Genomic DNA, 22,303 nt, shown 5'->3' with positions numbered 1-22,303 from the left:
GAAGTCTTTCTTGCCATTTGAATTGTGAATAGGAAAGTAATATATAAATGGCATTTTTGTACTGAAACATAGAAACCTGTTAACACCAGTGCATTTTTTTTCATCCTTTATGTTCCAAAACTGATTGCTCTGTTAGTAATGGTGAAAAGCAATGCAGTGGAGAAGAACTTTGTTTTCCTTCATGCTGTACAGCATGTGGTTAAGAGCTGTCTTGCCGCGTTGGACAGGTATTGTACCACGGCGTTTGCCCACGAACTCCATTGCCACCACATGTTGTCGTGATACCAAAGTTTCGCTTATGCTAAAACTTGGGGTTTTGACGTGTACTTGCTCAATGAAATTCAAGACGTGAGAGTCAGGTTCTGCATGTACTCCCGGGAATGTGCCAGAGACCTCTTCCTTCCTCGGGAAGGTTAAACAAATATGGTTGCCTGATGATAACCACATGCATCGAGCTGTTCAAGCTCAATGGATGGAATGGAGAAGAGCTGATGTTAAGCGCTGCTGTTTAACACAGAGCTCCCACTCCTGTGAGAGGGTAATGGAAACCACTTTTGTTTTCTGTGCACAATTTAGAAGGGCAAAAAAATTATCCTTAGGTACCAGGCGCATATTGGGGCAGTGGCAGTCTCCAGGAGAAGAGAGAACAATTTATGTTATATGAATTCTTAGTCTTTTTATGTTGTGACTTCAGAGGGACTGATAAGGAAAACGTCGGATGATTTTGAAGCGGTAGATAAGACATGCACTTAACTGATAAGAGACAGAAGATGAAGTGATTTGTGGAGGGTCATAAAACACACCTATGTTAAGAATAAATCTTAGGAGTTCTGGTCTCAGTTGCCTGGTTTAATTACAAGAAGATTCCCTCCTAACTATTGACATGATAGACAGTCTTTTTGTGTTGCTGCACATTATGTTTGTTTCATATTGCAAAGTGTTTTCTGATTTAAAAAAAAAAAAAAGGAAAATACTTCTTGGACAAGAAAGCCCCCTCATAATAGTGTCAGAAACACTTAGAATCTGCTGAAGTTTTTTCTTTATTGTGAAATATATTGGCATGAAAATAAAGCCAACAGTAAAGCCAGTAAATGAAACCAGTACTGCTATTGCAAACATTAGAAATGGCAAAACCGAATAAATAATAATGACACTTGAAAGTTAGAAATATTAGGTTCTTTTTATCTATCTTGTTTCTGCACCACTAGAACTCACACATTTTTTTTGTACAAACGTACAAAGATGCACAGTCCAGATACAAATCCTGTGGTGACTGATGGCTCTTTTGTAAACATACAATTCCTAAATGGATATGTGTGGTATCATTCTCTGTGTTTGTAGAACACGAAAAAGTAGTTGTAGGATAAATGATTAATTCACTTCAGACGTAACACTTTTCATGCTTCATCTGCAGTGAGGTTGATGTATTTTCCTTTACAGTCTGGCTGCATTCTAAATTCCCTTACAGATTTCTGAAATGGGCTTTTCAACAAGTAAGTCTTCCCTGGGAGTACCAGCAATACCTTAATGCATCTTAATCAACCCAGTGGTGTGTCTAGTCTGAAAAAAGTGCATCAGCAGCTTGTTGGCTTAAGGAAACAGCATTAATAAGATACATATGAATGCAGGAATAGAAAATTCTTCAAAATTAAAGCACATCTCTTGTTTATTAAATTGTGTATTGGGATCATGCTCAAAAAAGACTTAAGTATGTTGGCAATGAATACCAATTTGAAACTTAAATGAGTATTTAAAACAAATTACAGAAACAGAGTTGATTGTCCCAAGTTATAACTGATTTATTAGATAATGGCAAAATACGAAAACTAATATGTAGATACTAAAATGACTAGTCTAGTGAAAAAGATCTTGAAGAATATAATAATGATTTGAATTGCTGTAGTATTGTATTAATAAGACAAGTCTGTGGTTATGTATATTCCCATTGAATTATTTCTGTTATGGCACAGTGTTTAGCTGCAGAGGATATAGAAGGATCATGAAAAAGCATTTTCAGAATATCTGATTAGACTGAAGTATGTAATTTACCTTCGGGCATTACAGCCGTCTGTAGTTTCACTTGTGGAATTTCACATGCAAGTGTGTGCGCCATGTGTTTTCTGTTGTATTGAGAATAAATTCTTTTGCCCCTGGAAAAATATTTCCTGCTTACTTCAGCTAATAGAATGAAATTCTTGCTGAATCTGTAATGATGGGGGTCTGTCTCTAATCTACAAAAATTAATTTCTAGTTGAAGGTAGAATATTGTCTTCAGTTTTGTGATTGCATTTGTTATTTGTCTGCCTGATGCAGAACACAAGCATGTTTATCAGCTTTATCTGGATTCCCACATATTGATCATTTTGGATCATAACTGAAGTGAAGTTTGTCTGACTTCTACCTCTCAAGAAAGATATTTGTCCACTTCACAAAACCGCCGTAAAATTCAGCTCTATATTCGTGAGAAATCAGGGGTGGAATAGCAGTGGGTTTAGAAGAAGCTGAATTAAGGGATCAAGACTGAAACAGGGGCCTTGGTTTATGCCTTATTGTCAGAGTTGTGCGATTTTTAGGCTGAGCTACCTATGGGTACTGGAGGGTAGTATCTCACCAAGATGACTGAGTTATCTGGGCAGGGCCTGCTTGTCTGTATAGCTGGTTTTAGCTGTAGCTTTTCACTTTAAAAATCAGATTCTTAGTGCAAATTGATGACATATCACTAGAGTGAGAGATGTGCTTACAAATCCTCACTTGAGATTGTGGCCCAGACTGCTCCATGGAAACAAAAGAGAGGAGAAAGAGAAGCAGTGTTAGTTTTTTGCTTTAAAATCCCATCTTATGCTCGAAATGGAAATATGCCTATTCAGATTTCTCATTTATTTATCTCTAGATGAGATTTCTTTTTTTCGGTAGAATTGCATCCATGTCCTCCTCCTTGGCCCTGAATGCCATCGACCTGTAAAAGACAACGTCTGGTACCTGTCTGTAAACCCTTCCCTGTCGCTGCTGCCGTAGAATCCGCCCAGGTGGTGTCTTGACCTTGTTTACCAGCTTTGGCTACTGGAGATGGCAGCGAATGTCAGGAATCCCTCTGGCGCAGGAGGCCTCCCGTTCTGAATTCACCCTCCTTATGGTTTATGGTCCCTCCTCTATGGCTGCAGCAAGGGGCCCCCTTTTTATGACTCACCCCTCTGCTCTCCCTCTCCTCCCCCGGATGGTCAGTAACCCTTTGTGCACATCACCCATTTTAAAGAACTCACTGGGCCTGGAGCAAATTGGCTGCCACAACGTGCTGTTTGTTGCTGCTAGGTAAGATCAAATCCGAATGAAATCCTGTAATTCAAATTAAGTTAAAAGACTGTCCTTGGAACTTGGTGTTTTTTATATCTCAAGATGCTGATCGGGGCCTCAGACTGAAGTACTCACAGGAGAATTGCGCTGCTTTTCTTTTAAAGCAAAGTTAACAAATAGTTTTGCAATTGATTTTGGAACATTTATAACATCCTGTTAGCCAGCAATAATTATTGTTGTAGTCAAATGCCTAATAACAATAGTTACAGTTAGGTTTTTGCGGGTTGTTTTTTTTGTTTTTTACTGTATACAAAAAAGCATAAAAGGGACACATACAGGAGGGCGAATATATTTTCTTCACTTTGTACTGTGGAAAACTGGGAAACATATTAGTTATTGTAAAAAATAAAAATATAAAAAACACTGCTGATTTTTCTCCTGCCTATGGCAGCTGAGCAGTGTTACTAGTATGTGCATGTGCCTGCAAGTTTTGGGGGGATGTTCACAAAAGCCGGGTTTAGCAAAACTGACTTCTGGAGGACACTCCAGGGTATCTAAGGTTAGACTTCTGCTCCATAGTGTCACTAGAGGAACCTCATTCTCGATCTGCCCCTTTTCCCCCCCTATCTATAGAAACTGGAACAGATTTGTTTTCTTCAAGAAGAAATTTTGTATTTCTCCTTCGAGTGCTCCTGACTCATTTGGGGGTTTTCAGAGTATTACACAGGAAAGACAAGTTAACTAGAAGTCCAAAGGAGGGTATTTTTAGAGAACAAAAATTACTTCCATGGAAATCTGTATTAATAGAAAGTTGATCAGAAGTTTTCTCTAATGCCTCCTTATTTAATATGTGACATTATTTCATCCTTCAAGCGGTCACTGTTACTTTAGAAAACGAGCATGTTATATACTAGAACATTAGTGTAACTTTGAAGGTACTAGTTGTTTTGTTCAGTGAGGAGAAAGCAAGATTGTGGTTATTAAGTTGCTTTGGCTTAACAACGGCAGGATATAGCCTTATGGGCAGCATCTGTGAATAGTGTTTATTAGCATGGCCATTAGTTTTCTTTATGCTAAACTTAAACCTTACGTGCTGCTCTTTTGCAAATAATTAATTTACTGGTAAATTTAATTCAGTAAATTACTGAAGTTTTTAATAACCATCTTTAATTTCTTCTTTCCCTTATATGGCTTCTTCGCTCGGTGGTGTCACAGGGTACGCTGGGCCAGGCTGCTGCTGAAGAAAACTGCTGCTGCCGAGTACTGGCTGGGATTTTATAATGTGACTCAACTTGCCAATGTTGCAATGCTGTTTTCTCTCCCATTTTGTTACATACAATCATACTATGAAAACCATTTACAAAGCAGCTTCTGTTCAGCATTCTGAGTACACAGCTTTGCTCTCAAGCCTCAGGATGTATGCTGATTGCCGGCAAAGGGCAGGGAAATAATGTTTAAAGCAGTTTAAGCAGTGCTGGGTGGTGGTGAATTATCAATTGTAGTTTCTCACCCTTTTGCAGAGGAATCAGATACTGATTGCTGCCAGAGCGAGGGGTGGTGGCTCCATGGGTGAATAGTCTGACCTGGTACAGCAAGTCCCATACTCCTGTTTTTACATGGAAAGCTATCATTTCCAATATGATACTTTTATGATTCATTGTTTCTCAATCTTAATACAGACAGTTCTTGCAATGGCCCTTGTAAAACTGTTCATTGTCTCAGCCGTTTACTTTGCACTTACTATCAGTGCTGTTATTTTGAGTGAAACTTGGGTCATGGGAGCTGCCATGTGAGAGCAAATCATGATTAAAAATGGAGGATTCAAACCTAAGATTCCACCTGTAGCAGATTTTGTCCTCAGTTTGGGCCTTCCAAGAGTGTAGCTACAGCTGCAGGTGTAGCTTGTTGATTGAAAGCCCCTTAAATTGAAATAATTCCTTCCTGTGTAGGAGACTGGCACCTTACTATTCAGACTGCTAAACCATTTCTTCTGGTGTTCCTTATCTTGAGCTGATGATGAGCCACTGATGAGTCTGGTCTGTTTTATCAGGAAGGGGTTGCTGGGTTCCTTGTGAGCACCAAGCTGGACTCTGCACTTAGGCAACAGGCAGCAGATGTATGTAATTTTTGTTTGCATACAATTAGCAAATACCTTACATGAATGCCCTTCAGCGTTGAGTCATGTGGATTACAAGTTATGTTGCATAAAAGAGGATGGTTACTATTTTGGTAATCATAACTCCTGTGTCGGTAAATATTTTAATATTTTTTTTGCTTTTATGTCATTGTTGTGAAAGTACCCAGTTGAAGTTACCCAAAAAAGAGAAGGAGAAAACTAATGATATACAACAGATCATGGACTGACCCATACAGGGGCAGTCTTCCAAGAAAGAGTGGAAGCTTTGGAATTATTTTCCTGTTATATTTTTGGAAAGTACTAAAACTCGGTCTGTGTTTTGAAGCAGTTTTCTTTGCTCTTCCAGCTTTAAAGCAATTTACTTACACCTGGAGGAATTTGGGACTGTGCTTCTTGAATTGAAAGGAGACAAATGTGGTGTGATGCTGTCATGGTTCTACTTTGTAAAATTGCATGTTGAGAGGTAAATAACATATAGAAAGGTTTTTACCAGCCTCACTATTTTACACTAGGATTATACCAAATGTGAACAGTAACGGCCCAGCTATACCAAGCAGCTGCTGGGGGAACCGGAACCGAGGTTTTAAAACTCATGTTTCTTAGTTCATTTGAAAAAAGGAAAATATCATGTGTTTTATTTTAACTACAGGTTGCCTTGACTTGGTAGATACATTAGCAGGACATCCAGAGGTTCTGCAAATAGATGCTGAAACATACTATGGAAAACTCCTGAAGAAATCATCGTCCACTCCTGCTGGTTTTTCAATCCCTGGAGGAGAAGAGGTAGTAGGCTGATGTTTTTCATACTGCAAGTTAGATACTTGTGAACTAATTCGTTGGTTGTGCTGCTCATGGTCTGTCTCTGAATAGGGGTAAACTGGTGTGGCCGGATTACAAATCTCTTAAGATCAGCAGATTCTGCATTATTTCAAATAGTTTGCATGCTGCAAGTGAGAGATAAGCTTAAGCTACAAGCCTGAAACCCTCTGAGTGTCGGTGAGGGTTTGAAGTACTGAGCTGAACTTTGCATCTTGACCTGCCTTCCTACAGGTCCACATCAAAAGTGAATTTGAGAGACATTTATGCTGTGGTGCAGCTCTGTATTCTGCCTCTGCTGTGCAGTTTACAGAGGTATTGTGATATAGTTTGTCTTTTGTTTCCATCCTTTCCAATACTTCTGTGTCTAATGTTGAATATGGGCTCTCCCAAAGCAATTCTGATCCGATGTGATTGACAAATGCCATAAATACTGTAGATGCCAATGCTCTATGGTCCATTCCTGAGCCACCTGGGGAACGAGTTGGAGATGCGTGAGCAGGCCTATTAAAAATCGTGACTTGAGTTAACCTAGTAAACCTGTCAGTCTGGGCATTTTCTAGATCATAAAAGGTGTACTGGGCTAACCGTTCTTGTACTATCAAACCAGGAAGAGGATTAGTTGAAATAAATGTTTGGAACATGGTGGCTTTTCTACTATTTAGTAAAATAACATGCAGTAGTTTCTAGAAAAATGCCGTTTCAGGTGGGCAGCTTCATCTTCGAGCTGTGAAATGTGACTACCTTTAAATACTCTTTTAATGCCCTCTAGTGGACCGTGTAGGGTTAAGAACAAACAAACCTGAAAATGCAGAGATCCCCAGTTCAGGGCTTCTGTGTTGTTACCTCAGCCTTTCGGGCCTGGTTGTACTTTTAGAGGCTCATTTGCTGTTCCATTAGAAGGGAGGGTAAGTTAAAATAATTCCTGCAATAGCTAAACAGCGAGATCAGCTGAAGGTGGACTTCTGGCTTTTGATTCAGAACTATCCTGATATTGTGGCTTCTCATCAGACCTTAAATCTATCACATGACTGATTTGAGTCTCATAGCAACACATTTCTCTTTGCATTCATTTAATTCCAGTCTAGTCTAATCTGCAGTCAGACAGCTAGTCAAGGTCATAAGTAATGGTAGTGTTCTTGCTATATTTTTTCCTTATACTCTGTACTAAATAGCTCAAAGAATGTTGATATTTTGTAATTAAAAATAAATTAAGTGTAAAGCCCCCATCCCCCAGCGAATGATCTCTTTATATACCTACAATCTGAAGGATGAGGATTTTGGTGTTTGAATAATGGCTGCAGTTACCAGGCTTTTTTTTTTTTCTCTGTGCCTTTGATTTAAAGCAGGTTTCAGGTGGCAGGACTGGCAACCATCAATAATTAATTAGCAAGTGTTAAGTGGCTGTCAGCCCACTTGCTTGGGTCACAGGAGTTCTTTTTCATATGGCATAGTCTTTGGTCAAGCATTCGGTACACAAATAGCAAGGATTATTGCAGGTCAGGATGGAAGTGCGCTGGCAGTGTTTGTACACAGAAACATCAGCTCACACGGATGTTGCTAGCACCTGTGAAAGTGCACGTTACCTTATAAAACGAAATAACAATTGTAGCAGTATTGCAAATAATACTGGCCTTTTCACTATCATAATGCTCCCAGGTGCCACAGTGACATCTATGCCGTTGTATTTGAAGCACGCAAAGAACAACTGAATACCCAGAACATACTGAGATTTTTGAGAAGTTCTTGAATACAGATTTCAGGCAGTCTTCAGTTTTTTTCCAGGAGTCCAGTTTTTGCAGAGATGATCTCAGGATTCTGGCACTCATAAACTGGTGAATACTGGTTTCAGCTTAAAGTTGTTATCTTGAATAATCCATATTCATACTACTCCTTTCATGCACTAAGAAATATTAAATGTATCACATGACTGATTTGAGTTTCATAGCAAACTGACAAATGGGTGCAATTAGAGGGAGAGGCACACCCACACATACACAATGGACCAGATTTTTGAAAGTACAGTACATAGTGTGGTAAATTATGCATGCTCTTTGCCTGTACCTAAACTTACACAAGAGCATTTGCAATATTCATATGAAAATTGTCATCTCTATGCATATAGAGCTGTTTGAGCACAGTAATTCCGTGTTTATGTGTCACGTAATTTAGAAGTTTAGTCTAAGACTGAGAGCTTGAGAGCTGCATTTTGATTTTAGCTTTGCCTGCAACATAACCACCTTGTGCCAATTATCTACCCTCCCTGTGCCTCACAGATAAACTGCCCAGGCGCTACCCTAATGCTTTGATACTCCCTGTACCCTGAGGCTTAATTCATTGTTTGCAAAACACCACAAGTACCCAGCTGGACGATGCTGTAAGAAGTGCAAGTTGTATTTGTTTTTATTTGATGTGTCTGGTCTTTCATAACACCATTTGTCTACATGTAGCAGTGTTTAGAGTCAGGTTATGTACTAATTGTAAGTTGGCATTAAGTTCTTCACTAACTTTGGTAGCTTGATTTCTTTTAAATTAGCGTTATGTGCTGATAATATTAGAAAACGATGTGTATTTCAGTGTCTTGAAGTTCAGGATTGAGAGGTTGTTGTGTTAAGCTTGTACAACATGTGTTACTAAAACCTAAGTGCACATAATACAAGAAATACTCCTTGGGAGCTTTGCAGTACAAACAGCTATGAGGCTTTTTGGTTTTTTAGGTTAAACTTGAAGATTCCTGCATGTGTTTTGCCTTTGTCTACTGAAATAATCCTACTTGCAAAATGTTGCTGTTAATTGGTCTAAATGATAAAGATGTTAGAATTGGTCAAAATATCTTGAAATTTGAGTAGCTGGACTTTCTTTACTTTTAAGATGGCCTGCTGGTTTATATATTTAAGTATTTGGGGTTTTGTTTTGAGTATGAAATGGGTTCAGTTTACCTGTCAGGGGTTTGTGTCAGTGGGCTACTGACTGAAGGGAAGATTGACAATCAGGGCTTTTAAGATCTGTGCATAGCTCTGCTGGTAGCTGACAAATCACCTCGGGTCAATCTGTTATTCTTTCTAAGTTTGTTCAATGGGGTAGTATTTTTCTAATTCAAGACAATGTGAAACGTAATGCATTATAAATTGGATAGAATACTGAAATCCTTAAACAAGAGCCAATACATAGATGAAATTATATTACATCTTACTGATTCTTATTTAATATTATTTTTGCTTTATGATGTCTTCTTCTGTCCTAAGTTTACTTGCCTCCTATTTCCATTAGTGGTGTGTGAGGGGTAAATTTGGAGTGAGCCTGTGCTCAGGAATTGAGTTAGATCTGATTTACTTGGCAGCACTCCTGAGATATTCTTTAATCTCCACCAGCTTTGCCTTGCTCACTGCTTGTAGTGCTGGTGTTGTCCTGTTACAGCCCGACAGGGTTACACTCCGGTTGCGTTACAGTCAGTAGAAGTCAGCGTGTGCTTACTGGTGTTTTTGTTTCATAAATCACTGCTTGGAGTATCAACAGGTTATTAAGATCTGGTTGATAATTGTATCTAAGTTTTATCTTCCTGCTGTCGGGCTCACAGTATCTTCAGACACAGCCTTATTTCTTCCTAGTTACTCTCTTAGACAGGTGTTTTTGACTATGGAATGTGAAAAAATGCAATTATAAAATAAGTAATGAGTCTTGATACCACTGTCATTAACAGGAAACTTGACTCCGTATTGCGTAGTGCCAAAAGCACAGGTTGCGACCTACCTGGTTTAAATGAGGATGTTTGGAGCTGTTGTGAAGCAACTGGCTATAAAACCTTTGGAACACTTACAACAAAGACATGAACCTGTGCACTGCCTTACTGTGTCACTTGGAGAAGGGAATGCAGAACACATGAAGCCTCTTAAACTGTCAGCTTCCAAATGTGGCAGCAAACTAATGACATCTGTGATTGAAAACATAGATTTTTTTTTTTTTAAGTATCAGCTGTATATTATGCCCAAAAGGCTTTTATAGCCAATATTCTTAATGATACAAAAAAGGCAAGGCAAAGAAGTTTATCATTCGATGTTTAGTTCTAAATTGTGTCGGCTAATGGTCTTACACTCCTAGAACAGGTACTATTAGTGGTCATTGTTCAGTCCAAACCTTGTAACCAATAGATTTTTTCATAAGAACAAAAAGCAGCTTAAAATTATCTGTGGCTAGAGGTGAATTCTGCAGAGTTTTCCGTCTCCTTTTACATACGCTTTCAACGGGATGTTCATTAGTGGGTTGTAATTCACATAGATGAAGGCAGGAGACCTTTCCAAGTTACAGGTGTAGTTACAAGACTTTCCAGTCCCTCTAAAACTATTGGTCTAGAATTACTTTCCTGACATTATATATTCCATTAACATTTTTCTGAAGAGAGATAGGCACTGGTGTGATAATAAAGGAGAGAAGCATCTACACAGTTGTGTGTACCTGCTGACTCGTTTTCAAAGGAACGTAGTTGAAAACAGCATTACAGTAGCTCAGGCTGCACATGTGGGATCTGTAACAACTACCATGCAAAAATAAAGATTAAATAAACGCAGGTGCAAGCAGGGCATTTAGCACAACTCTTCAGTTAGAAGAGCTAATAGTATTAGGAACAAGTATTAATGAGATACATATACACAAGTAAAAAATGGTTTCCCACAGGAACAAGTCAAACAAGTCCATATTAGAGCCTAAATTATATGATAGCTATCTATATTAAAAGCTTAAACCTAGCAGAATAAACACCTTAATATATTATAAACAGCAGACAGACTGACTACAGTGACCCCCTTGCAAATCTTCAGATTGAGTCAGCAGCCCATAGTCAGAGAAATAGTCTCACAGAGGTCAGTAAGTCTAGTTATTTAAGTGAGGCCTACATCATCCGGCTTTTAGTATTTCCTTTTGAAAGTGTGATTTAAAGGATTTTACTGGAGGTTGTTTCTGGATTTTTATGCTTATAAACATGTGGCCAGCCCTCCTACACACATCAGATTTGACTGATGTGATTTTTTTTCTCTAGATGAGTTTTGATAAGTTTTAATTCTCTAAAGTCAGCTGGGGTGTGTGTATATACGTGTGCATACATATGGGTATATACATTCGAAGTAGTTTGTCCAAATATTTTTCCCACAGTTCATCAGATTTGAAATTGTCAGCAGACTGTGTTAATGTGGCAAGTCCATCTGGATTGCTTACCTATATGACCTTTTGTTCTAACCAGTGAACATATCAGATTGTTTCAAAACCAATTCCTTCAGAGAAAAGCAATATTTATTAACTCAGACATTGTTTCTTAAGGACATGGGCAGAAAGTTAAAACATCAAAGAGGTTGTATTATATTTTTTTTCCTCTCTTGAGCTTTACACTTTGCTTGTGAATTTGAGTTTCATCCAGGTGGGAGAGGCAAAGGGTCTTGCTGTAGCTGATCTCTTCTCTTTCTCATGTGCTGCGTTTTAGTTTTACTTCACACCAGGACTGCTCTTAGAAGCAAATTTCCTTGTTGTCCTCATGTACTGTGCTTTGGACCACACACCTGGGCTGTACCTTAATCTCAATGAGGAAGCTATATACCTTGTGTATTTTACATTCATATGTGATGGGATTTCCTTTTTCAGCTTCATGTGTGTTTACAGCTATAATGGTTAAGTATTGCATAGATAAAATGATGTATGTAATACCTATGAAATACTATCCACTGTAATAGACTTATTTTCCCACAGTTCACAGGGAAAATATAATCTATCTAATCATTTATGTCAATGTAATAATTTATGTTTGACATTGTAGTAATTCAAAATTAGGCTCTGGAAAAAAATGAATTTAGCAGCCTAGATACAAGTTTGCCTGTGAAGAGCTTTGAAGTTTGATGGTGTTTAATTCTTGAACATGGGTTAAAGAGGGATTGATTCCAACAGCGAAATTTATGTCTGATCATCTTGATCAGATGGGTTGTCCAAAAGTGATGTGTAGCTCGTGGTCTGAAATGACCTGCATATTTCAAAGAGAAAATGAATATGTTAGCTTTTCTATAGGACTTGGTCTTGGTTGGCAGCATTTTTAATCTATTTTTGATGGACTGAGTGTTCTGTTCTGTTAGTATATCTGTACAGATATTTTTATGAGAATGTAAATTCTGTTGTAAGGGCTTACCGAGCATAGCATGGGTGATTAACATCTTCATAAAACTAAATAAACATACCCTATTTTGGCATTTTCTGTATGCTGTGTGTAATAATTTACAATAACTGTTAGATGCCATGGGACATTTATCACAAGACATTTGCAACATATCACTGAGTAAAACTCAGACTGTAGAAGTGTAATTGGTTGCAGGAAAGGTATCTGTCTTAGATACTTGAATGGCTGCCACTGCTGCAGCATCTGCATGCCTCCCAAACTTTGATGTATTTATTTTGATATGACTCTTAGGAGAGTGAAAGAAAAACTCTTATTCCATTTTAAAGATAGGGAACTGGGAGACACAGCTATTCAGGGTAAGTCAGCATTGCAGAACACAGTTTAATGCAGGATCTCTGAGCTTGCTCCATTAGCAGAGCTGATCTAGGCTCATTTGGATGGGGCTGCTTGTTGGGTTAATTTACCATTCTCTTTCCAAGGTGGAAACCTGGCAGAAGCAGCCTCTGTAAGTGTGCTGTCAATCTGAAATACCGCCAGAATAAAGGTAAAGAGCATTTTACCTAAGGTGAAGAACTGGTACATTTTTATAGATTAGAATCATAGAATCATTACAGTTGGATCCTTCAGGATCATAGAGAACAACCATAACCTAACTCTAGCACTAAACTGTCCCTGAGAACCTTGTCTAAATGCCTTTTAAACACCTCCAGGGATGGTGACTCCACCACTGCCCTGGACAGCCTGTTCCATTAAACAAACTCAAATTACATCTCTCCTATATTGCCTTTAATTTCATCTGTGACTGAGGGATGCTTTTCAGCAATTCAGATGAAGGCTCAACAAAAAGAAGTACCAAGCCGGACGTTGCTTTAATTTTTCTCCTTTACTCTGTGTGTAGACTCCTGATGTGCACATTTCATTCAAATAGCTGCACACCTGTGTGCGACCATTTGGCCAGGATAGCCTAGAAAGTAAAAATATAATCCAGACCTGGTTTGGGAAGGAATCCATGTTTGTCTAGCAAAAGGAGACATTTCATAATTGCAGTTGCATTATGCTTAGTGCCTAATTTGCTTCAGTGTTTTTCAGTACTGTATTTTGAATACCCACAGTGGTATGGAATCGCGTGCTTCACAAACTCTCGATTCCTTGCAACACTCTGAATATGTTTGTCTGACTGCAAGTGATCAAAGTACTGAGGTTCAGCACGCCAGTGCCTACAGGACAAGCCACCCAGCTGAGTGTGTGTGTACTCCCTTAATCGTGAACTGAAATGTATTGGAATTAATCCACTTCATCTACTCTTGCAATTGCAAGATCAAGCACATTAAGTCTTGCAATTGCAAGATCATTGTAATCATGTGCATCATGATTCACAGGGTGCATGCGATGTGTGCAACTTACTATTGGCAAAAACTTGATCTCTTATGATCGGGTGAACATAGCTGAATGTCTTGGAAAAACAAGGCTGGGAAAGGAGAGTGAAGGAACATGTGGTCTCACAAAACACATTTGGATTTGAAATAGTGTTCTTCAAAGTTTATTATAAAATGAAAATGAGAATATGGGGAAGCATGGTTGGATTTAACTGCAGACCAGATGTTGACTTGAAAAATGATAACAAAAAGCAAAGTACATATGTTCGTGTGAAATCTGGAGAAATGTTTTTCCTCCAAGGAAAGCATCCATATAGATAAGGTTGCTCAAGTAATGCGATGTGACAGTTGCTATGTCAACTAGTGTTCCTTTCTACACATTTTAATTATTGAACAGCACAGTAAATGTTGTATAAAAGTAGCTGCTTAGAACATGGTTATGCATCCTCTTATTTTCTTCAAAGCTTTTTAAAACTTTTCTGACCTTTGCTATGTGTCTTGTACGTGTCTGAACTATGTGCCAGACCTCTGTGCAGCTCTCGTTAAAGTCAGAATTCGACCTGTCATGTTCCCTTTGTCTGACTCAGCGCCCTTTGCAGCCGCGTTTTTCGTGGATGCGTAATGGAGCAGCGGCTGCTGCGTTTGAAAGAAGAGTGAAGGGATTGAGGGAACAGATTGAATCCATCACAGAAAGAGTATGAAACTCCCATGCAAGTAAGTGCATAATAGTTAATGAATCGAATCTGGTGCTATAAACTGGCATCTGCCTTTGTGTGCAATACTTGCCTCATTGTTAACCCAGAAACTGTAATGCTTTTTGGCACATGCTTTAATAATTTATTTGAAATGTAAGTTAGCTAAGTGGAATCTCCAGCCTTAAAGCCAGCGAGAGCTGGTAGAGGCTTAAGCAAAAAGGGAAACCAACCTGAGTGCATCAGTGACATTTGTGTAACCTGAGGCTAGATCAGGTAAATGATGAATCCTGGTAGAGCCATTTGACTTCCTTGTGTGTAAATTTGTCTATAACTGGTAGATGATTTTCAACTTTCTTGTTTGTCCCAGGCTGGGTAGCACAGAAAACCAGTGGGCAGTGCGTTCTCCAGGAGTCGAGAGGCGGGAACTCCATGCTGTTCTTTGCAACATACTTCCTATATGATATTTTATCTTTTTGTCTAAAACTGGGTATGCTATCTACTTTATTCAAAGATAGTAAAGATATTGATGTTCTTGAGCACTCCTGAAGTTGTGGCCATGTACTTTCTTTAGGTGGATGTTACCGCTATATGCATAGTAGAAGTTCTTTTTTCTGAAATGCTTGCTGTTGATGTATTGGTTGTCATAAATGATGAGATTTCTGGCATTATTCTAAAACCTCATCAAACCCCTTCAGATCTATTCTGTATCCTTTGAAATGACCACATGTTAAAACTTTACTTCTGCACTTGCTTGGGAGCAAATTCCAGTGTCACTGTTGCTGCTTCAGTCTTTCTCGTCAGACTAATGGCAGTCAGTTGATGCTGTAGATAAACGTGTATGAGTACAGTTTAAATACCTATTTCTGCTATGTGAAAAATTCAAGAAGGATGGGAAGAAGTGGGGTGTAAGTTCTGTGTAGCAACTGCGCAAGGTAAAGTGTATCTTTGTGTGCATATATCCGCCCTTTATTGGTAGAAACCTCTCTCCATGCATTTGAGCTTCTGCGAATACCTGTCCATGCAGAGATTTAGGAGTCTGTTTTCCAAAGGTACAGATATAGTGAAATCAAATCACATAGGCAGCTGAAAAACTGTTTGATAAAACTGATATGAAAACTTTTCTGTTTGACTTGCATGGGTACAAATATGTGCATATATATGTATGTAGGCAGGGGAAAGTCTGAAAGAAACTTCAAAACCACAACTTTTAGCTAGGTAGCTCTTTCTGTCCCAAATAAAACTAGAACTTACTGAACAGATATTGTGCAGGAAGTGCTTTATTCATATGGCACACAGCTTGTCACAACAAAGTCACATCAATTCCAGAGAAAAATTACCTTCACTTGATGCCTCATGCGGTACTTAAAATTGGATATCAAGGGACATGAAGGTGAAATTGAAATGCAATTGTTGTTTTGCTGTCTCAGAGCAGATCAAACTGGAGACAGCTGGAGGGAGAAACAGATCTGAGGCTGCTTGTGGAAAGGTTCAGAACCACTTTTGTGTTTACTTGCAGGAATTGTGTTCCTCTGTTATTTTCTTTTTGTAGTTTTGGCAGTTTATGTGAACTAGTGTTGGTGGCCTGTTGAAGATGTAGTAAAGGTGGCTGATCCTTCTAGGGATGGGCGAATTTCAGTAAGGATGCTATTTTCAACAGTCACCTTTACCCTGGAAGTTCCCAGCCAGAACAATCCTATGGAATTATCTCTGGTCTCCTGTAGCTCGTGCTTTATAACCTGTGGGATCTGGGCTGCGTGGCTCACCAAGTACTTCACATGTCTCCCTTTGCACAGTGACATGCACATTAACCCTCTCAAAACAATTTTCTGCATGCAGTTTATGATTCATCTGTGGGATTTATTAGGTGTTTGTTTCTACTTTACCCTCACTGCCAACTAAAGGAATAATCAGATAAACTGAATTACTGCATTAGCAATAACTCTTCACATTAGTGTTGCTTGACCGACTGTCTGATGGGAGGTGTTACTGCCCTTGGGAACAATGTCATCTCTATCTAGTTATGATTTTTTTTTTCCTTTTATGAAACTGTTGTTACTTAATAGGTTCTGTATCTGTAATTCTTTTTCCAAATAAACTATCTTAGTAGGCTACAACTACTTTTTTGTAATTTGAGAGATTTGGGTAGCATATTGCCTTTTTTTCATCAAAGAAGTCAGATACCTACCACATGTGAGCTTTGTATTGCTGTTAAGTCAGTTCTGTGTCCAACGCAAGTCTCTGTGTCCAGCTTTGGTCATAATGGTTCTGGTCCTCTATCATCTTTCACTAATATCTGCCATACATAGAGTTTAGTTATTCAGAGTACTAAATAGGCTTTTTGTGGGTAACTGAACTGGAGGGATTTTGAGATACAAATCCTTGCAAGATAGAACTTGCGGCAGAAACACAGACTTTTCAGGCTTTCAGGCATCTGCTGTATCAAAAGAGAATGAAAAAAATCTGAAAAGAGAAATCTCACCCCTTCTTGCTGAGAGGCACTTTGCTGTCATTTGTGGAAACTCTTATTTTCTTTTTCATAATTCATATAAGGCTTGTTGGCACCACCTTCTACCTAGGTGACCAGTATGATCTTGTTCCTTTATATTCCCCCATCTTCCTCTCCGGTTGATTTGCTACTGAGCAGCACAGCATAAAAACTAATTGTTCGTGTTACACCTGCATTGTAAGACTGTAGTTGTTCTCTGTTTTTTGTAGTGTCCACCTGAGTAAGGTCCTGGCCCAGTAAAGTTCTTTGCAGTAGGGGAGGGGTGACCAGGATAACACAGGGAATCCCATCTTTATTTCACTTTTGGGAAGGATTAGATGCCTTGATTCTGTTTCTAGTTCTGTGACTTGTTCGCTAGGACTGCAATCAAGACCCTTTTTTTCCAGCTGCTTTAGAATTCCTCCTTGTGACAACAGGAGATACGTCAAGCTTTACAAATTGTAACTAAATTATTCTATGCCTTCTGGATAGAGGTTGGAACACTGAGAAAAACTGGTTTTGTTATTCTGTCTGAATCAATTCATGAGTTATTTTCCTCAAATTAGGTGTACATGTTCCTGGACCTCCTCCTTCCCAACCCCTTTTAATTTTGAAGCCTTGCCTTTTATGAAAAGCAAAATACTATTCTCTGCTTCATTATTCCTTGCTCTGTTTTTGTTTGTTCTCTGAAGTCCAGAATTTGAAGAAAGGGTTGTCCTCTTTGTTCTGAACTACATTATTTTTGGAACGCTGGAAGGGAGTTCGGCTGATGATGCATTCCTTCTACCTCATTCTGCCACCGAGTGTGCCAAGATACTGTGGAGAAATGGCAAGGCCATTGCCTATTTCTTGATCAAGATGAAAGGTAAGGTCATTTTAGAGAGACATATCCATTGGTTCCTAATAGCTAGAAATGTAATCCTTTTGTTTAACTTTCAGTGGAAATAATCCTGGCTCTCATTTACATTTTTATATGAAATCTCTTGCAGAATGAATCTGGGGAACAAACCTTCCCAGAATTTGGAAGCCGTCCATATTACTTTCATTTAAACACGATGGCTCCAAACTCTATTTTCACTTACACTGAATGAGCTGAGATACTGGTTTATTCCAAGAAACTGCACTTTAATGCAGCCAAGTAGAAGGTCGTACATCTAGGAACAAAGAATGTGGGGCCCGCCCACAGAATGAAGGGCAACATCCTGGGGAGAACGTGATCTGAGGAAAGAACAGTTCACATTGGAAAACCAGCGTGTCAGGAGCAGTGGGTAGTGAGAAGTGGCAATAAATACCCTGGGGTGCATGTGGAGAAGTGGCTGTGTTGTGTAGAGGGAGATGTATATGGGACCTGGAATGCTTTGTCCGGTTGTGATACAGTTTAAAGGACGACAATTAAGTGATTTCATCATTAACTGATTAACTAGCATGGAAAATGGACAATTTATTTTATTCTTCAGGGATACTTGCACCAGTATGAGCTTTAGTGAAGGTCTTCTATTAAACAGAGAGTTTTGATTAATGTAGATACATTGCTAGTAACCAGTCTAGAGCAGAAATGGCTATATTAGAATAACTCCAGGTATACAGTTGAGCACATACCCCTGTTTATGAACTGGTTACCAGTCTGTGTTTAAGATTCATGGGTGTCATCTTGATAGCAGCAGCTTAAACATAGAGAAATTGGTATCTTTGGAGGTAAATGTGTAGTTCAAGTCAGCAATCAGTAGCCGTCTATTGAAAGAGGAGAATAAGAAGCAGCTTGGGAGTCACACAGTGGATTGCACTGGAGTCTGGAGGATGGGCTGAAGGTGCCTTCTCTGACACAGTCCCAAAGGCAAGCAGGAAAAAAACATGTATTCTGCACTTCTGCTGCCTTGAGATGTGCAAAATCCTTATTCACACTGAGCTGTAGCTTGTACACCCCAGTGCTGGTACAGTGCTGCTGTGCCATCAACGATGGATTGTGTCTCAGCCTGTGGTAGAGGGATCTTGTACATATCTGTCAGTACGCTGATGAACTTGTTTGTAATTGGCAAACACTTCAATTGCCAAAATACATTTTCTTTTAAGTCCATAAATATTTCTGAGCAAAGCTTTTGGAAAGAAACGCTTCTATGGGCTGTAATGATTCATGCTTCAGTAAAATGAATTTGCACAGTAGTCTGTTATGGGTGGAGTATTAGCCAAGTTGAAACTGTTTCTGAGTAAGTTGAGAGTCACAGTTTGGTTTTAAACCAGGTCCACATAAAACACAAATTCTTCAAGTCCAGCTTTGTCAGCATCTGTCTTTTGTTGCCAGTGTTTTTTTTTCTCTGGGCAGCTATATTTGTTAGTTTTTGGCCTGTGTCACAAATCACTGCAGTCTTTTGCCAAAGCCTTTTCGGGAAGCTTGAAACTTGTTGTTTGTGTCACTTTTTGCTATTTGCTGTATGTATTTAGAAAGTAATTCCTCTTTCTGAACTTGTTTGGTTTCAATTTCGTACCAGCCGTGTTCTAGCTTATCTTATTCTCACTCTTTTCTAGAAGAGCCATGGATTTATTAAGCCCAAAACAGACTAAAATAAATACCTTCTCTTAGAAGTTGTCGTTCACATGGTTGCTTTACATTTTTTTTAACTATTTTTTTTTTTTTTTAATCATAATGAAAGTTCTTTTTCCTTTACTGTCCTGGTCAGAACATTTAGTAGGGGCAGCTTTAAGTACAGGACTTTATATTGTGCTGGACCTCTGTTACAGCTTCTGGTCATAGGAAGAAATTATTTTCCTCTATGCCCACCATGTGGTTCTGGTTCCCTTTATTTCCATATTGTGCAATTACGTGACCATTCTTTATAGTTTTATTTTCTTCACTAGGTAATTGGGACTTTCACACTGATCTTGTATTCAACTCTATTTCTCATCTGTGAATTATCTACAGTACAATAAAAACCATGCTTCAGTGGAACCAGATAAGCCAGAACAGATCTGTGGAGCGTGGCTATTTCAGATATAAGTCATTTGGGTGAATCCTAGAAGTGATCACCAAGGAAGAGAGAGTCTCTTCTATCTTTGCTACTGATTTAGTTGGCATGATGACACACACCAATTTTTCCATTTTTTTTAGTGATTCCAATTAACTGTCTTGGCAATATTGTAAAGTCATTTCCATTTGCCGGTTCCTAGGAGGCCGGTACAAAGTGAGCTTGGTTATTTTGGTCCAGTTCCACACATCCATCCATCTTACGAACATCCTTAACCAGATTGTATTGACAGTCAGCTGAAGAGGGACAGGTGGCCTTGAGCACCTGCCTTTCTCACAGATGTCGTAACTGCAAGTCAAGGTATTGAGACAATTTGGCAACTACCCACGCTGGCCATCCTGCACCTGTTGTGTAGATAAACAGAAGACTCGTTCTTCAAGGCTATCACTTTTCGTGAGCATTAGACACCTTTATTGAAACAAAATTTATTCATGACTACACAGATCATCACCCCAGCCTCTCTGGTATGTGCCTGTTCCTGTCCAATGACAGGCTCGCAGCGTTTACCGCTGGGTATACTAAAGATTGATGAGACATACTAAGCCACTAATGAGGCTGATAAGACACTTTGTCACGTGCCAAGATAAATGTCTCCAATTTTATCTATGTCAGCGACTTCCATATTAGACAGCTGAGGAGTTAGAGCTCACTGAGTGTAGCTACTTAAAGGTACAACAGGACATAACAGTTTCCTGTCCCTGTACCTTTCTGTGCAGAAAGCAACCTGCAGAACTTGAAATACTTTGCAGAAAGCCTTCATGTAGATACTTTGGGTTTGAGATCTGTTTTATATTCTTCAAAGAATTTCTTTCGGATTTTTTTTTCTTGGCGTGCTCCAAATCTTTGTGAAAACCTCAAAAATAATGTGTTTTGTCAAGTAATGTAAGTTTAATGATCATGGTTACCAGCACTATTTTTTTTTTGTGCTGTGAGACCATGTAATTCCCCAAAAATTTTTCTGTTTTATTTGCTGAGGATTAGTAATTACTGAAAATGGACTGTTACCACATTCACATAAATGTCAGGAGAATGTAGAAGATTCATCATGCAAATAAATCAGTAAGAAAGCTGGAGGATGCTGTGAGCCAGGAGTGTCTTAGTCCCTTTAAGAATAAATCAGAACAAACCTCCTTATTTATGGTAAAAAAAAAAAAAAACCAAACAAACAAAAAAAAAACAACAAAAAAAACCCACCCTTTTTTTCTTCTTGTTATATATTACAGTTTCTTTAACACATAGAAGCTGCCCAGTTGTGGACCGAGCTGTCTGTGGTACAAAAAGGAAGGAAATCTTGTCCCTTCCCAAGCTCACTGTGTACCTTTTGTCAAACCTGAGGAGTAAAAATGTGGAGCAAGACAGAGTTTGCTCTGCCTGGAGTCAAACCAGCCTTAACAAATTTGGGTCCTTTGAGAAGGCTGTAAAACATGCAGTTGAACAAGGAGTAAATGCATTGTTGGCTTCTCATTCATCTTTTGGAGATTCTCCACAAATCACATTTTGGGAACACCTGACAACAAAAACTCTAAGCTGAAATAAAGGAGGCAGAAAAGCAACCCTGGCCCAGTCTCTGCTTTTTGCTAACCAGAGCTTTAGGGATGGTCTTTGGAAGTGGCCACCCCAGCTGAAATCCATTTCACACCTTCCTTCATACAAGCCTTTGCAGATTTCTTTGCTGGCCCGGGTGGTATTCCCTAGAAATAGATCCCTAAAAAGAAAATAGGTTTTTATTTTTCACTGATTACATATATTTCTTAAGAAAAAAATAAAATCAGAAATGAAGTTAACCTAACAGACAATTAACTGGAATCTTGCTGGGTAATTGCTTTTGTCTCTCTCTGTTTTCTAGCAATAATATTTTTAATGTGCATTTCTGAGGCAGACTGAAAGTTCTGGCTGTAATAAAAATGAAATGTCTACATACCAGTCAAGACATGAATTCATTTAATTTTATTGAAGCCAGAACCTTTGTTCCCCCTCTCACATACAAACTCACACAATGGGTTGACCTTGGGCTCTGTTCAGCAGAAATAACTCCCCACCCTTTGCACAAGCGCTCAGCCTGCGCAAGGCCTGTCCAAACATGCGTGTGCCAAAGCCAACTTGTTCTGCAGGGAAATAGTCAGTATGCACAACCTTGTTTTGTTTGGGTCTGTTGGATGTGGGGACTGGATTGTTGTTTCTTTTCTGGTTTGTGGCTCTTTGGGAATGCTAATGGCTGTCTGCTTTCCTGCCCTTGTAATATCTGTTTACCATTTTGCTGGCTCGTAAGCTGGTCATTTGGCACTCGTGACCTAACCAAACAGATCAAAGGCTTCCAAAGGGCAGACTGTAT

The 22,303-nt window shown here is 38.9% G+C and overlaps 1 protein-coding gene across 2 annotated transcripts in view; it reads left to right on the top strand.

Annotated features, from left to right (window-relative positions):
* Positions 1 to 22,303, top strand: part of FAM169B (Protein) — a 101,304-nt gene that overhangs the window by 20,395 nt on the left and 58,606 nt on the right. For both annotated transcript variants that reach the window (XM_065076666.1, XM_065076667.1), the window contains exon 5: positions 17,649 to 17,816. In XM_065076666.1, coding sequence (XP_064932738.1) covers positions 17,649 to 17,816 — 168 coding nt within the window. The remainder of the gene's footprint in view (positions 1 to 17,648; positions 17,817 to 22,303) is intronic.

Source organism: Columba livia, chromosome 11 (genome assembly GCF_036013475.1).
Source record: "Columba livia isolate bColLiv1 breed racing homer chromosome 11, bColLiv1.pat.W.v2, whole genome shotgun sequence".
NCBI classification, from domain to species: Eukaryota; Metazoa; Chordata; class Aves; order Columbiformes; family Columbidae; genus Columba; species Columba livia.
Note: the sequence above shows the minus strand (reverse complement) of the source record. Positions and strands in the feature narration are given on the sequence as shown.